Source organism: Nelumbo nucifera, chromosome 5, assembly GCF_055504915.1.
Source record: "Nelumbo nucifera cultivar China Antique chromosome 5, China Antique-T2T, whole genome shotgun sequence".
In the NCBI taxonomy this organism is placed as follows: Eukaryota; Viridiplantae; Streptophyta; class Magnoliopsida; order Proteales; family Nelumbonaceae; genus Nelumbo; species Nelumbo nucifera.
This window is the reverse complement of record NC_142653.1, coordinates 36,079,228-36,097,354: the sequence shown is the minus strand read 5'-3', so window position 1 is coordinate 36,097,354 and position 18,127 is coordinate 36,079,228. Positions and strand designations below refer to the sequence as shown.

At 40.8% G+C, this 18,127-nt stretch overlaps 2 protein-coding genes across 2 annotated transcripts; both read right to left on the bottom strand.

The window, feature by feature from the left end:
* Positions 1 to 8,479: 8,479 nt before the first annotated feature.
* Positions 8,480 to 9,632, bottom strand: LOC104589291 (uncharacterized). The gene has a single exon (XM_010247552.2). It carries the CDS (start codon positions 9,533 to 9,535, stop codon positions 8,786 to 8,788), a length of 750 nt encoding a protein of 249 aa, XP_010245854.1. The 5' UTR covers positions 9,536 to 9,632; the 3' UTR covers positions 8,480 to 8,785.
* A 4,069-nt stretch (positions 9,633 to 13,701) lies between these two features.
* Positions 13,702 to 14,680, bottom strand: LOC104589289 (uncharacterized). Its single transcript, XM_010247550.3, has one exon. It carries the CDS (start codon positions 14,584 to 14,586, stop codon positions 13,918 to 13,920), a length of 669 nt encoding a protein of 222 aa, XP_010245852.3. The 5' UTR covers positions 14,587 to 14,680; the 3' UTR covers positions 13,702 to 13,917.
* Positions 14,681 to 18,127: the final 3,447 nt, after the last annotated feature.

Below are 18,127 nucleotides of genomic sequence, written 5' to 3'. Positions count from 1 at the left end.
TCATGGGATTGGATGATAGTTCTTGTTAGTGGTTACTGGTTATTATCTTATCTCAAGTTTCATGGCCGCAACTTCAGACCTAGCGAGAACCCAATTCAGCCAGGTCTGAACCGGTCCCATGATCCTTAATTAGACACCTCTATTCTTCAATCTAGTCCAGCTAAAGCCCTCTCTACCCTAGCAAACAATAGCCTGTCAGTGAAATAAATCTAACAATGCAATAATTACCCTCCTTTGGATAGGGATCTGCTACCAACCCTGTCCGAACAGGCCACTGCAGTCTCACATTGGGAACATCACCCTTCTCATTCATGGGAAGGTGTTCCCTATGTACGGCTGCAATGTCCGGTTGGGACATTGTTGGCACTGTGTGTTGGTAGCTGATCCGAACTCCCCTCTTTTGCCTAATTATCTTTTTTTTTTGGGTAAAATACAAAAACCTCCCCTATGGTTTATGACAATCATAGAACCTCCCCTCAAGTTTTACTTTAGGGAAAATTCTTGATCAATATCTCGTACTTTAGCTCGAGTGACCTTGAACTTTAAAATGCGATAATTTAGTATCCGAACATTTAATATGTGATAATCCAGTACCCAAGATTTCAAAATGTGACAATCCAATACCTGCTGTTAACCAGTTCGTAATCAGCCATTAAGTGACATTTGAAAAGTCAAAAATGCTCTAAGAATGCCATCTAATTCTCTTTATCAACCATCCAAACATTGACAATAAAATGAACAGTCCCAAATTCTAGATTCTTTTAAACAACCACCAACTTTTTTGAATAGAAGAGGCTAGGATTTAGAACTATTATTCAATTTTTTGTCAACGTTTAGATGGTTGATAAAAAGAATTAGATGGCTTTCGAAGGGCATTTTTGACTTTTCAAATGTCACTTAACGGATGATTAACAGATTGGTTAATAATAGGTACTAGATTGCAACATTTTAAAAGTTCGGGTACTAGATTGTCACATTTTGAAAGTTCAAATACTGGATTGTCGCATTTTAAAGTTTGGGGACCAAATTGTCACTCAAGCCAAATTACAGGGTATTGATCGTAAATTTTCCCTTTACTTTAACAAATTAAAAACCTCATCTGAACTTTTAGAAAATCGTACACATACCTCCCTTATGTTAGTGAGCGAAAGCGTCATCCCCACAAATTAAAGATTTGAAGTATGTAGACTATAGGCAATAGCACCAATAGGCAAAAGCACTTGCAATGCAAGTTTCTCATGTTGGCAATCTGAAAAGTATGTAGACCATTCCTCCTGTGTGGCGGTGTCCCTCTTTCTTTCAACCTTCTTCCTTCTCTAATTTTTTAGAGATGTGTTGAGGCCAGCCTCACCAAGCTCCAAGGCAAAGACTTTGAAAACTACATACAGATCAATTCCATAATCCTTGGCTGGAACAACAAGAAATCAACTATCGACGTCGACCTCGCTAGCCTTGGTGGAGGCATGAACATCTCCTGCATCTTCAATGATTTCCAATTGATGAGGGCGGATTTGGCCCTCCAATGATATTGTGACACATGGCACCTCAGAACAACTAGGTGACACCAAGAACCACTTTGGCAACAACTTGCTTTAGCCAAGTTGATGGTGTCCCACCTGGCTGCCCAAGCGCGGCCTTGCGACCTGGCCCTGGCGCGAGCTGGCAGCCCAGCACAGGCACGACCTGGCAGCCTGGCACAGGCACCGAGCTAGAAGCCTAGCACAGGCACGACCTGGCGGCCTGGCCCAGGCACGACCTGGCAGCCTGGCGCAGGCGTGACCTGGCCCAGGCACGACCTGGCAGCCTGGCACAGGCATGACTTGGCGGCCTGGCCCAGGCGTGACCTGGCGACTTGTAAGACGTGCTCGCCGACAAATTCGGCATGCATATCCTAACACTCCCACGATCCTTGGAAGTTGGCCCACGTGCCGAACGATCTGGAGAGTGGTCAACGTGCATGGTGGTTACCTCCAGGAATCTTGAACCACTTATAGGACCTCGTAGAAATCTCGGATATGGTGCGTAAAGCCCACGCCAAACAATGCCTATATAAAGGCACCAACCCCAGAGGCAAGGAGGCAAGCAAGTAAGAAAATTTTAGCTCTCATACTATGTGATTTTTAGCTCACAGTCTACTATGAGAGTACTGACTTAAGCATCGGAGCGACCTCGCCGGGTTAGCCACCTCGGGTCCTCTGACATTTGTTTTCTTGTAGGTCTCTAAAGACGAACGAAGCTCATCAATCCAGCTCGCCAGTTGGGCAGCTCGGCACCTAGACAGCTCGACACTTGGTCAACTCGGCACCTCACAACCAGCCCTGCACTTGGTCAGCCCGACGTCTCACAGGCAGCTCGCCACCTGGTAAGCCCAACACCTCATAGAGAGCTCGGCACCTCACAGGCAGCCCTGCACCTGGTCAGCTCGGCACCTCACAGGCAGCCCTGCACTTGGTCAGCCTGGTGCCTTACAAGCAGCTCACCACCTAATCAGCTCGGCACCTAGGCAGCTCCACTTCGGCCTCTGAGTCATCGGCCACTTGGAAGCAGACCAAATGACGAGGTACTTAGCCAAAAAATCGATACATCAACAAAAATTGATTCATCAATTGGCGTCGTCTGTGGGAAACGCTACAAAAAGCTAAGTTCTCATCTTCCGAAAGGCTAAGTCCTCTTCTTCCAAAAAGCTAAGTTCTCACCTTTTAGAAACTAAAAGCTCTCACTTTCTAGTTTCCATTTTTTTTATGAACTCAAAGACTATGCAGGAAGTTGATGGCTAACAGACTAAGCAGCTTTACCAACTTTATTTCAACTCGGATAAAGCCTCATCAGTCCTCTTCGCGAGGTACCCTCTACAAAGATGAGCTCTTCGTGGCTTCCGCGGGAGTAGTCGGCCAACTGACTGCATGGACGCCCTTGCCAGTCGAGCCTTCCAAGACTCCCGTGCGAGCTGGTGACCTAAAGTCAATAGTGTTGCCCCCGTAGGTTGAGCTCGTAGTAGCTTCTTGTAGCAGTGGGTAACCGACGTCACTAACGCGGCTGATGCAGCAGCCCGACAGCCTGGCCCTAGTGCGACCTGGCGGCCTGGCCCAGGTGCGAACTGGCAAACTGATAAAAGACCTCAGCACTACGATAAGTCCCAGTCACCTCTTCGGCATGGGCATACAAGTCCCAATCGCCTCTTCGGCATGGGCAAGATCAAAGAGAGTGGACCACGAGTCGCTCCTAGAGCCTAAGGGCCAAAATACCGAACTAGCGAAGACTTCCTCACCACATAAGACCCAGTCGTCTCTTCGGCATGGGCAAAATCAAGGAGTGAACTGTGAGTCGCTCCTAGAGCCTAAGAAATTGAATCGACGCTTACGAGCTCATCGAATTATTCATTCCGGGCCAAAAGGAGAAATTTACTCCCTTCGCCGAGTTACTCTCAGCTCGGGAGTGGGGGGCAAATGATGAGGGCGGATTTGGCCCTCTAATGATATTGTGACACATGGCACCTCAGAACAACTAGGTGACACCCAAAACCACTTTGGCAACAACTTGCCTTAGCCAAGTTGATGGTGTCCCACCTAGCTGCCCAGGCGCGGCCTGGCCCTGGCACGGCCTGGCACAGGTGTGGTCTAGCCCTGGCGCGGCTTGGCACAGGCGCGGCCTGGCACAGGCGTGGCCTGGCGGCCTGGCCCTGGCGCGAGCTGGCAGCCCAGCACAGGCACCGAGCTGGCAACCTAGCACAGGCACGACCTGGCGGCCTGGCACAGGCACCGACCTGGCGGCCTGGCACAGGCACCGACCTGGCGGCCTGGCACAGGCACCGACCTAGCGGCCTGGCACAGGCACTGACCTGGCGGCCTAGCATAGGCACCGACCTGGCAGCCTGGCCCAGGCGTGACCTGGCGACCTGGCACATGCACCGACCTGACAACTTGTAAGACGTGCTCACCAACAAATTCGGCATGCATATCCTAACACTCCCGCGATCCTTGGAAGTTGGCTCACGTGCCGAACAATCTGGAGGGTGGTCAACGTGCATGGCGGTTACCTCCAGGAATCTCGAACCACTTAGACGACCTTGCAGAAATCTCGGATATGGTGCGTGAAGCCCACGTCAAACAATGCTTATATAAAGGCACCAACCCCAGAGGCAAGGAGGCAAGCAAGTAAGAAAATTCTATCTCTCATACTGTGTGATTTTTTGCTCGCAGTGTAGTATGAGAGTACTGACTTAAGCATCGGAACGACCTCGCCGGGTTAGACACCCTGGATCCTCTGACATTTGGTTCCTTGCAGGTCTCTAAAGAGCAACGAAGCTCATCAATCTAGCTCGCCAACTAGTATTCTTAATTTATGGGTTGCTTAAAGGAAAAGTCTCCTCTTCAAAAATGCACAACAAGGATGATGTAGGTGTTGAAGCAAGAAACAGGGGGGGCTGCATTGGATGGGTGAACCAGATATAGATGAGAAAGCTACACAGCTCATTACAAAGTTGTACACAACCCACATCTCAGATCTCGAACGGCAAATTGTTAAAGTTTGATGGATTGATTCAGCAATCGAAGATGAAAAATTAAAAGAAGAGGAAGAAATTGACAAAGAAATAATATGAAAAAAAAACGGAAAGGAAAAGAGGATAAAGAGGTTCCTCCTTGAATGGATGGAGTTTGGATGAGAGATTGCGTCTTGTGTTCCTCCTCTTACCAGGTAAATTGGGATAGGAAAAGAGGGTGAAGAGGTCGACAGGGGGGAAGGAGAAGAGGATAACATGTCGATAGGAGTATTTCAGTAAAAACAGATGCAAACTTACAGGAAAAGTTGATTCACCGGTTTAACATTTTCCGTCTTAATTATTGACCGAAAGGAGATATTTGCTAAAGCAAAATTACAGGAAAAGTTTTTATGATTGCCAAAAACTTTAGGGAGCTTTTTGTATTTTACCTCTTTTTTACTTTGGCGTTCAGGGTTGGGATCATGAAGTGTATTGAGAACTGGCCCTTTAGTCTGTATGCATATGGATGATATTCTATCCCATTGTTTTGTTGATTGAAGTGAGGAAAGTAATTTACAGTACTATTAGAACACGGGAATAGGGAAACAAGGAATCCTTGCTTGCTTCCCAGTTGGATTTTAATTTTGTATCTTCATCAAAACCTATACGCACTACGTACCCACCAATGCCACCATCTTCTTTAGTCTTCACGCTTCCGCGTCTGATGCGATAATTTACTAGGATACTGATCATTCAACTTACGGCCTACTTCGTTACCTTACCCAAATCTAATTTAACGTGGAGTCCCGGAGGGCAATATTATTAAATGGGTTGAGCAAAGCCCAATCTGATAGATTGGTACAGTTCTATTGTTCGGCCATGAAACTATTGAAGTATATTGAGTTTTGTTTATGGGCCCTATGTCTCAGGCATTAGTGACCCAGCTGGCTTACATGAACGCCGCTGTACCTTGTGCTAGGCGCAGCCCGGCCCAGCTCAGCCCAGCCCATTATTACATTACCCTTCTTAAAGAGTTGCAGTCTTATTCTTCAAGGATGCTGGACTTGGACATTGGGATAATTGGATATTGAAGGATAATGTTAGCTAAAAATATGTCGAAGGGTGATCTGTTGTTTGACTTTGTTAGCGTGATGACATCCCATTGTATGTACATGTGGACAAATTTCTATCCATTTGCTTTAATTTGTTGACTATCAAGTCAAAATAATCAACATCAGATTAAAAAAACAAAAAAAATATGCTTACGAGGTCATTTTTCTCTGTCATCACCAGATTCGCCACTTCCCTCGTCTTATCATATCAACGTTGCAACCACACCATTTCACCAACCAAACACTTTAAAGAAAAAAAAAAAATTGAAAAAGCAAAAATGGACAGAGTCGGAACATGAAAGGTGCCGATTGATCGGTTTGTTCCCATTAATGATTAGGTTAGTTCTAATTTTTACTATTATTGAGTTAATAAGATATAAAGGTTTCCTAAAGTTTTTTATATTTTTTATTATATTTTATGTCTAAAAGGATACATTTTGACTTTTTTTTTTTTTCTTTCGTGAATACATTGGTTTTACAATTCTTATAGGGTAAAGTATAAAGTACAAAATATATAAAAAAAATGTTGGTTACAACTTCCATACATATATGTTAAGTAATCGGATTTTGGGATGAAATCAAAATTATCTGCAATTAGAGATGGCAATAGGGCGGGTTTGGAGTGGCTTTTGTAAATTTTAGACGTTATCTAATTCTCTAAATCTCCCAAATCATACATGCCCCAAAACTCATAGCAGGTTGGATAATGAGAATTGAAACCCTTCTCATGAAATTGCAAAACCTCCCTGACCCTACCCTTTTCACATTCAAGGGTAGGGTGGATTGGGTTTAAAACCTGCATTTGATTTCCTATTATTTCTTGTTATATATAAACAATAAATAGCACAAGTAAATAACAATGTTTTCAATTATTTCTTAAAACATGTAAAACCACATGAACTATCAATTATCTTTCACATAAAATTCCAAAATATTATTTAAATTCAACACTTAATACCGTAGCCTATTCGTACCTATATGGATTGTAGAATCCCAAAACCTATCCCTGCCCCAATACCCGTCCTTCAAGCAAAAAAACACCAATAGGTAGGAACAAGTGTATACCCATCAGATCTATACTACTTTAAAAAGTATGAATAACCTCAAGAATATTTTTGGAATTTTCAAATAACAAAATTTATCCTTCTATGTTTAAATATATTAATAACAAATGAGGGCAAATAAGGTAATCAAATTGATATTAAATGAGTGAAAAGAGGTAATTTTAAGACATTCAATGCATTCATTTCCTCCTCATTAAATCCAACACTTAAGGTATTAACTTGCACCCACCTTCATTGAATCATATACTTAAGTCATATTTGTTTCTTTTTATTATTAAATTTTATTAATTAAATTCATACATAATAAATTAATAATTCCAATAACATATAAACTTATACTTTTAAAATCTATTAGAAAAAAAATAGTGTTTTCATCTAAGTGATGGTAGAAAATTATACCCTTTGGGGTCAAATGGGCCAATCCATATTGCCACAGTTAAATAATAAAATTTAGAAATAGATAAAATGCAAAAATTGTAGAAATTAAAAAAAAATGGGAACATTTAGTTTGACATGTTAAACAATAATAAATATGATAAGTAATAAATAATAAATATGATAAATAATTGATTTTTAATTTAAAATTTCCATGTACAGTGCATGTGCTCATTTGGTACAAGCGTTTAAATTTATTTTTAATCATATTGTTCAAGTAATTAATATAAAAAAAAATCTCACATGCAATGCACGTGTTGAATTACTAGTAGGATAAAAATTTCCATCCCTATCTACAATTAATTCTTGTAGAATAAATGAGGTAAGGAGTGATGCTCCAATTCATTAAGATTCATTAAGTGGGGAGCGTAGAAAAAACATGATCACGATCTTCAATGAAGAAAGACCCAAAAGTCACATAGAAATTGGGGTTGGGTTTGTGAAATTGAAGGTTGGGTTGGGGGTTTAGAACTTAGGGTTGGCCTTAACCTGATCTAACCCGGTCCGACTTGCAGCCCTACCTAACCCTAACTAAATTCCTTCAACGCTAGCCCAACCCAACCTTCTTCCCATTCCTTATAAAACCTCATAAAATTTCTTGATTTTAGATCTTAACTCAACTTTCACTATATATATTAATCCTATGTTTCATTAGTATTTGTTGGTTGACGTTTTTTTTGTTATTTTGGTACAAAATTCAGAAAAATAAGTGCTAGAAATGACTATAGTTTATTATGAGTTATGACTTATGATAAATCTTTTATGAGACAAACAATAGAGAGGAGATGAAGAATAAAATTTTTAAAAAACATAAAATAATATTATTTAGGTTTTAGTCTTTCTGATTAGAATTAAGTGAAGTGATTATCTTAAAAGAAATATATGATACTATGTGGTGGGGGCTATACAAATATCATGCATCTAAACAAATCAATGCATGTTATATATTGCATATAACATATATTTATATATGACATGTACTATAGAGTCGGGTTTGGGTTGGGTTAGGTTGCCTAAGGAGTCCACCCTAACCCAAGCTGAAGTAAAGTTAGGTTCATGAATTTCAACCCTAACCCTAACCCGAACATCAACCCGACCCAACCCAATCCAACTTTTTTGGGTTGTGTTAGGTTGAATTCGGACAACCCAGCCCAAGTTGCAGCCTTAGGTACACTAGTACCACCTCACTCCATTAAAAGAAATAAAAATAAAACAATGTTAATTAATGTAACATAAATTTTAACAGCAATAATTTACAGTAATTTAGCAGAAAATTAAAAATATTAATGAAAACATTTAGGACTTATTTGGTTCGTGAGAATAAGGGCCTAAAATCAGAATCAGAATGGGTCATTCAGATAATGACGTTCCCATTTGAGAGAATGATATGAAAGAAATCCCCACTGCAACTGATTTTAATTCGGATTCTGATATTCCTGTATGAACCGAATAAACTATAAAAATAGACCATTCCATTCTTGGGCTCATTGTCACGTTGAGACATGTCAAGGTGCCCAACCATATACATGCTATATATCCAAAGGAGCAATATATAGAAATGAAATTTAAACAAGACATTATTTTATTCTGATGTACATAAAGAAGCTAGCAGAGGTACATCAAAGGATACAGGTGGCAAGGTAACGGTTTTAGAGAGAGAGAGAGAGCCATTTTGCATGGATAGGATAGGTCCTCTAAGGGTATTGGCCACGTCCACCACCATAGCCAGACCCATAACCAGAACCGTATCCAGAACCACTCCCATAGCCCGAACCATTTCCAGAACCTCCACCACCACCACCTCCTCCTCCCTGACCACTGCCATAGCCTCCATCTGCACCTCCGCCAACGCCATAGCCAGATCCACTACCACTTCCCGAACCATAGCCAGATCCACTACCATTTCCATTGCCATAGCCACCTCCACCACCACCTCCTCCACCCCTTCCATAACCACTTCCACCTGTAGCTCCTCCAACACCATATCCACTTCCACCTCCAGAACCATAACCAGAACCGTAACCACTACCATTTCCAGTTCCACGCCCAGAACCCCCACCTCCACCACCACCACCCCCTCTTCCAAATCCACCACCACCTGCAGCTACTCCAGATCCATAACCGGAGCCGCTTCCACTTCCGGATCCGTAGCCTGAACCACTACCTGATCCCAACCCATATCCAGAGCCACCTCCACCACCCCCACCCCCACCACTTCCATATCCTCTTCCTTGTGCTCCACCGTAGTCAGAACCACTCCCTGAACCGTAACCTGAGCCATAGCCGGAACCATATCCAGAGCCATTGCCCAAGCCTCCTCCCCCTCCCCCTCCGCTGCCTCCACCTCCTCCTCCTCCACTACCATAGGCTATAGACCTAGCAGCAGAGAGCTTGAGGCAGAGCAGAGCCAAGAATGCAACAGCAACAACTTTCGATCTAGCCATCTTGTATAAGATGCGAAAACGAAATAGAATAGCTTGTTAAAGCACTTCAACCTCAAACAATGAAGCTCAGAAATCTGAGAACGGTGCCTGGCCATTTGTAGTGAGTTGGTATTTATAGACAGAACGGGAAGGACTGATAGTGGAGCCTCCACCATTTCATTTCGCTTCAACACTAAGACTCCAATGGTGTCCCATTGTTTTCGACTTTTCAGTGTAGTGACAACTCGATTTACTGGGCAGTTTTCTATCCCTTTGTTTTGTTTTGTTGATCACTACGAGGTCAACAACCCCACAAGTAGAAAAAAAAAAAAGAATCACTAAACCAGTGATCCATGAAAGAAGAAAACGACACTTAGTGTGACGTTGTCTCCGCAAGATTCGCCATTTCCGTTGTTGCCTACTTCGTTCCCACGTCTCATGGGATTCACCAACCCCCACCGTCTTAGAATAGTGCTGGTTACACTACAGATGGCTTGGCCGTGTTGAAAGAGAAAGGTTCTGACTTCATCATATTATCTTATGGGATTTATTTAATTATGCAAGCAATACTCAGTCCGGTCAGACCTGGATTGATCCAGTGCTCTTTACTAGATGCATATTTTCTTCAGTCTAGTCCAGTTCAAGCCCTTTGCGGTTGATATGATTGTACCTTGAATTTATTATTCAATCCGTAAAGTCAAAATTTAAAGTCGAGAGGTTTGGGTGAAAACATAGGGTTTGGACCAAAGAGTATAGTTGGGGGTTTTCTCTTATATACATCTTTTTGGTTTGAGAGATAAGTCGAGATGCTTGGGTTATTTGGGGTTTAGAGCTTTTGTGAAAGATGTTGTGTAAAACTCTATAATCTCCATTTTGCTCCTCTGCCTGTGGATGTAGGTTATAAGTCGACTCATATAAATCTATATATTCTGTTTCTTCTTTCTCTTTATCTCTATATACTCTTGTTATCTTTTCCCCTGTCTATAGTTGAGTCCATGAAGTGTATGACAACTGGTTCTCTATGCATTTGGATGAAATTCTATCCGATTCTTTTGTTGACTAGACTCGAAAAATTTAATGTAGCCTACAGTATTGAAACGCAGAAATAGGGGAAGAAGGAGACATAACTTGCTTTCCATTTGGATTTTAATCCTTGATATTCAAAACCCATTACCCATCTTCATCTTCTTTAATCTTCACGTTTCCGCGTATGATGGGATTAACATGGGAACTGATCATTCAACTTATGGACTTCCACGTTACCTTACCTAAAGGCTAAATCTGTTCGACTCGGAGTCCCGCTGACCGAAATGTTAAATGGGTAGAGCAAATCGATCATCTAGCTAGGATAAAACTTGTAAACTTCATTCAACCAAACTTGAAAAATAGTTTAATTAATAGTCCAGGATAACAGGTCGACGATATTGCTGGAGAGATTAGACTTTGTTGTGTGATAACAACCACTGTCACTGTGAGTGCATTTGGACAATTTTCTATCTATTTGCTTTGTTGACTGCTACAAGTTTTCAACCCCATGATCGGCACTGGCTGCTTCCCTCTTCTCGTCTTATTACAAATTGAACGCACACCATTCCCCAATCAGTCGTATTAAAATTGGGGTCAGAACGAACTTTCTATCTATATTCTTTTTAAGTACTTCAGCTGTACGCTCCTTCTCGACGATTCCGAATAGAATGTGAAAAGAATTTGATATTATGTACGTGGATTAAAACAGGGATTGCACATTGTTTTATCACGTAGACTCCCTTCAGTGTTCCTCCAGCCCAAGCACAAACCAAAAATGAGTGGCACTGAGATGCGAGTAAACAACGACAGCACTGTACGTACCAGAGATTAGCCCTTTTAATTTAGTCATCAGGTTCACTCGGCTCACTCAATTAATGTACATATATCGAGTCATCCCCAGCAGCCATATTAAAATCTCTTACTTGTGAAAACATACAAGTGTTGAACGCTTCTGAATCCAATAGTTTATTTGACAAATTTTTTAAACTATCCCTACTTTTTGCAAAATTAACTAACTATATTCTTATTGTTTATATAATCTTAAACTACTTTTAAGTTTTCTTTCCCTTACAGTTAATTTAACCATCATACACAGTTTGCATGTAACACACCATGTGACTGCTGATAATTTTGTGTAAAATTCTTAAAATACTATTTTATGGTTAAAAATGCCCTTTTCATTTCAGTTCATTTCACTTAGGGCTAGTGAGGACTGGCCAGCACTAGACTATTTCTTGCATCAGGGCTCGGTTACCGATTTCTTCTTATATGAATCCATGAACTGTTGTTTGTTGTTTGTTAGCGTTGGCACCGTCGGTGGTGACCCTTTTTGTTAAGAATCATTGCCCGTGTTTGCATCATCATCGTCATTGTCAACAGTGGTATAGAACCACCGCTCATAATTAACCAATGGCCTTGTGGCATTTGTTAACATATATTTTTTAATGGGTCATTTATTAGAACATCTCTCACAGTTTTGTACATTTACTAAAACCTACCCTATACTAAAACATCCTTTACAATTTACTTAATTGACCTTTTGTTAAGAATACTTTTTTGTCTTAAATGGTAACGGGATCAATATAAACAGAGTCAAAAATTTTTGAAGGCATGAAACCATACTTTTTGTATTCCAAAAGTACCCCTTAAGCTTCACATCCAGCATGTAGAGAGAGAAATAATTAAGGTTTGATTTTCAGATCTATCAAAATATATTTGGCTTCAGTAGAATGAAGAAGAGAGAACAATGGTTGCCTTCCTCCATCACTCAGTCAGACAGCAATTTTCCTCGGAATTAGCCAACTGTGAACTGTATTATGCATCGCACCCTCCTCTCCGTAATCTTCTTGCAAAAGCCAACTTTTTTGGTTGCATTTTTGGCCAAAATCAAATTACTCAAGTTTCTTATTAGCACGGTGTGCGCCTTAATTGGCTCTTCTTGGTGCCGTAATCGCCTTCAACCTATACCAAGTTAAATGATTTCGATCTACTTGAATATACCTTCTAATCAAGGCTTTTGATCATATGTTACGTTTTTTAAATATTTAGTCTGCACTTCTAATTTAAGTGTTATTTAGGTTTATAAATTATGCTTTTGATCAACATTTAAAAACGTTGATTTATTTTTAAGAGTTAATGTCTATTCAAATTACAAAACATACATACCAGCCTTAGAGTCAGGTAAGGATTTATAGTTATTTGGAATGTGGTTTTAACATATAGCTTAAGCCTCTGTATCTTTTAAGGCATTTTCTTTTTCCTGGGTACGACCCAAGACAACATCCACCTCGCAATCCATCCCCTCAAAGAGAAAAATAAACAAAATAATAAAAATAAATTCCGAGTTGTATAGTTTCTCTTTCATAAATTTTCTTGAATGGAGCTCACGATGAGGGATAGAGAAAAAAAAGAAGAAAAGGAAGACCTCAATAAAGTTGCATCATGAACTCATTGATAAGGTTCTGGTTGGTCGTAGGAGAGTCAGGGATCAAATCACACCATGACCAGGGTTTGGGGGATGAGTTAATTATCCTATTCGAAGCCTATGAGAAAAAGGAGAAAAAATGAACAAATTCAAGGTGAATTAATAATGGAACTTATTGGATTAGTATTCCCTGCTCGAGTCAACTGAATCTGCCCAGATAAACCTCTGGCATGAACTCAATTCTTTGGTACAGGAAACTTCATGGTTTGTATTTTCTTATTTTTCCTTATTGGAGATACAAAAGCTTAATTCCTATGTTTTAGTTTCACTTGTACTGAAATAATGAATGCAGTAGAGCTTCAATCCGTTAAGGCTATGTTTGGTAGGAAAACCTTTATAAACCTTGTATTGGTTTCTCTGTCTTTTCCTTCTTCTCCCTACCTTTTCCTTCAAACCAAACATAGCCTAAAAGAAATAATAATAGTGGAGTCTTGTGCAATAGTTTTCTTCACTTTTGTTCTCTCTACACTCAGTTTCTTTACTCTAGGCTCAGTTAGGAGGAATACAAATACAAATATGTACGGTGCAAATACATACAAAATACAAAATTTTACACTCTACAATTTTGCATTTATACTCCTTCTAAACTGAGCCTTAGCAAATTCACAGGGTTTCGTTATCACATTGATGGTCCATTTAGCATGGCCACTCGTACACAGTCTTCGTAAGAAAGAAATGAGAATCAAAAGAAACCTTAGTTTTTATTCTTAAACACGTAAAAAAGACTAGTACATACACGAATACATGAACATCACAAGCCACCGTTGTCTTCTACCCTTCATAGCGAAGGAAGAACATCAACGGTTGTTTTATTACAGATATAATAGAAGGTAAAGTCAAAATTAAGGAGAGAGAGAGAGAGACGATTAATTAGTATGGCATCTAATGTTCTTTATGGGTATTGGCCACGTCCACCGCCATAGCCAGAACCATATCCAGAGCCACTGCCATAACCGGAACCATTTCCAGAACCTTCACCGCCTCCTCCTCCTCCACCTTGACCACTGCCATAACCTCCACCAACACCATGGCCAGATCCGCTGCCACTCCCTGAACCATATCCAGATCCACTCCCATTCCCGTTACCATACCCGCCTCCACCACCTCCTCCCCCACCACTTCCACCGGCAGCTCCTCCGGCACCGTATCCACTTCCACTACCCGAACCATAACCGGAACCATATCCACTACCATTTCCAGATCCACGTCCAGAACCTCCACCACCACCGCTTCCATACCCACCACCTGAAGCTACTCCAGATCCATAGCCGGAGCCGCTTCCACTTCCGGATCCGTAGCCTGAACCACTACCAGATCCTGACCCATATCCAGAGCCACCACCCCCACCACTTCCGTATCCTCCCCCTTGTGCCCCTCCATAACCAGAACCACTTCCTGAACCATAGCCGGAACCATATCCAGAACCTCCAGCCCCTCCCCCTCCTCCACTACCTCCACCTCCTCCACCTCCACTACCATAGGCTATAGACCTAGCAGCAGAGGAGAGCCCGAGGCTGAGTAGAACCAAGAATGCAACAGCAACAACTTTTGATCTAGCCATCTTGTACTATACAAGATATATATGGAGAAATGGGATAACTCAGTAAACCACTTGAAGCTCAAAGAGCAAACTTGAGAGAGCTGAGAACGATGCATAGCCATTGTAATGACAAGGTATTTATAGACAAAGTTTGGAAGCACGTCAAGGTGGCCAAGGACAGAATGGAATAGCACGTCTATCCTTGACTCGAAGGTGTCCAAATATTAATTGTTTACGACTTTGCCGTGTGGATGCGAACTATATCTATCCAATATCCATTTTTGTTTTGTTTTATTTTGGTGATGGCTAGCCGCTAGCGGGTCAACAGAATCCAGAAGAAGAAGAAGATTAGAAACCCCGGCAAACCATATATGATTATGAAAGATGGAAACAGCATGCATGAGAGTAATTCCTTCGCCTCTCTCATGGGCCTCACCAACTCCATGTCTCCATGCTCGTTACAGATGGCTTGGCCGTGTTGAAATTTAAACAAAGTGTCCGACCATGTATAAAGCAGTCTGAGTCTGATGAAATGCTATACTTCGAGTGGTTCCTGAGTACTCCACTGGTTACCATTCCAAAGCTTATGGCCGCTATTTCAGGCTTAGTAGCTAGTCCGGCCAAGCCTGGACGAACCCATTGGTTCCTTAACCACCTCCACGTATGTATCCTGGTCAAAAACCAGGCTTACTCTCTAGCCTAGAAAACAATTTCTAGCTTAGCTTCATAACTGGATAGACCCAAGAATGCTGCAACTATACACTTCTGTGCTTGGTCATGTTTTTCCCCTGTCCATGCTTGTAACCATGAAATGTATTGACAGCTGGCTCTTGAATGATATTCTACCACATTCTTTTGTTGACTATGTGTCTATGTCTATACTATACTCACAAAAAAAGTTAATTTAAACTAGCTTACACTATCAAAAACACGGAAATAGGTTAGAAAATGAAAAATCTTTCACCGGATCGAACGGTTTAGTTGTTCAACCATCTTATTAGTGATTCACCTACCAAATCAAAGGTTTCTATAAATTTCTGGGTTAAACATAAAATAGAACTGAACAACTGACCGGCTCCCGGGTCAAATGGTCTGACAGCCTGGTCCGGTCTGATTTCTAAACAGTGCATTGAATGACACTCTTGTGATAACTTCTTTCAGTAATTTCTCGGGAGGCGGGAGCAGCTCAGCGAAAGCAACTGAACTAATAATTTAGCGGTTCAACCCCAAACCAATTAGGATTAGATTTGTTAGGGCCCAGTTTGCGAGCCAAGGTGGACCATGTAAATGGAATTTGACTTTGTTGAATGATAACATTCATTTGCATATGGAGAGTTTACTATCCATTTGCTTTGTTGACTATCAATCAAATCAACGATCGATATCAAAATAAAAAAGTATGGTTACGAGGTCAATTTTCTGTCACCACCAGATTCGCCGCTTCTCTGGTCTCATCGTATCAAAGTACACGATAATATTGCACGCACACCAATTCACCAACCACACATATATCTCAAACGACGACGACGTCTCTCAGAATTAATGCACAGATATCGATTCACCAGTTCACCATTATATTATAAGGTTAGTGGTTGTTGGTTCCTGTTCTAAGTCTCATGGCGCCAATTTCGGGCCTTGTACCGAGAGTTAGAACTGCTCGCGTGGGCTTCGGATTCAACTTTACATTGTATTGGGTTCAGGTTTCAGGTCAGTTTAATTAAAATTATGCAATGTTTTAAAAATTGATATGGAATCGGATTGGTTTTGGGGTCAGTGGTTCTACCGTTTGATTTGTATAGTTAATTCATTTTAAATTTAAAAAATATCAAATAATTAAATTTAAAGGCCAAAAATTATTGTTCACGTCGAATGAGTCAACGATTCAATTGTTTCGGTCAATGGGTCGTTGGCCAAGTTATAATGGTTTTTGGCCAAATGGCCAAAGGTAAAACAGAACTGATTGTCTAAACGATTTCCATGCCAAATGATCTAAGTGTCTAGGTCAATGAAGATTCTAAAACACTAAAATTTTGACAAAAGTTGAGTTTGATCAATGAAAATATGTCTATTGAGATTTGAGAGTCCGACCAGGCCTGAACTGATCTAATGCCCATTGGACACATAATCCAACTCAAGCCCCTTTTGATCCTTTCAGACAATGTTGTGAGACTACGGTTGGACTAAAAACCAAAATGTTGCTCCATGAATCAGAGTTTTTGGCTTAATCATGCAATTAATTTGCTCAACTTGTAAAAAATGTCATTTAACTGAAACCCACATTCTTGGATTTAATGGTTCAACCATCCAATCCGGTTGATTCTTCCAACACTAGCATCAAATATATTCTCTTCTATTTTACTGCCCTGTCAGCCCTATGAAACAATAGCCTATAGTTAGAATAAATCTACCAAGGACCCTGAATAAAAACTGGACCTGAGGGTCCGTAATTTTAGACCCATAACCAAACCAGTCGGTTCATAGCACAATTGGGTATAATTTGATGGGTCCGATTATAATAAATCTACTAAAAATATTTTATATATATAATATCAATTTATTTGATATTATATATATATGTATATGACTTCTCGACCCATGGTTGGGACCATGACTTCTACATTGGCTTTCTATTCATTTGGATGACATTCTATCCGATTCTTCTGTTGATAGGACTTGACAAAAAGATTTAGAGTACATTGGCTTTCCATTTGGATTTTAATCCTCTATTTTGAGTCTGGATCTCGTGTCAACAATTACGTTCTCACATCCTTCCAACCAGATCTAACATTGCACATTTCATACATGGCTGGTCCCAGTTGTATGGTGGGTCCTAATCTCATACTAAGATGTGCAAGATCATGTCGGAAGGGTGTTGGCATGTGCTTTGTTGGAAGGAGATCCCAATTACTTCCAAATGATTTTCAATGCTCCCCACAGAGCACTCTTCATACGTATCAATCCCAACACATTTCTGATGTACATCTTAAACATCTTTCATGCTTGTATGGAAGGTTTATAAATCTGAATCGGACAACAAACCGGTTAGGGTGTCTGGTTCCCGGGTCGAACGGTCCGATTGTTTGAATCGAATGGACAGCCTGTTTTGAAAAAAATAAAGAACGGCCAAACCGTTGGATGGTTTGAACGGTTTGAACAATTCGATCGCCCGGATCTACGGTTTTCTTACCAAATCAACAGGTTGTAGCGAAATAACAGTTATGAGATAAAATGGAACCGATTACCAATTACTATCATTGAAGAGATTCTCTCTCAATACACAGATGTAGCATGAGGTTAGTGGGGAATATCCCGTAGAGGACCTGAGTTCCTTCAAAACACTTAAAAGACACCCACCTATCTCATCTTGCTTAATCTTCATTCTACAACTTCCGCGTCCGATGGGATAGCTCTGAAACTGATCATTCAACATATAGACTTCCAAGTTCCAAGTTATCTGACCCAAATCTAGTTCAACGTGGTGTCGCGGAAACCTAAATGATCGATAATGGGTAGAGAAAATTGAGTATATATCTAGGATAGTCTAGAATAACAATTTGAGATG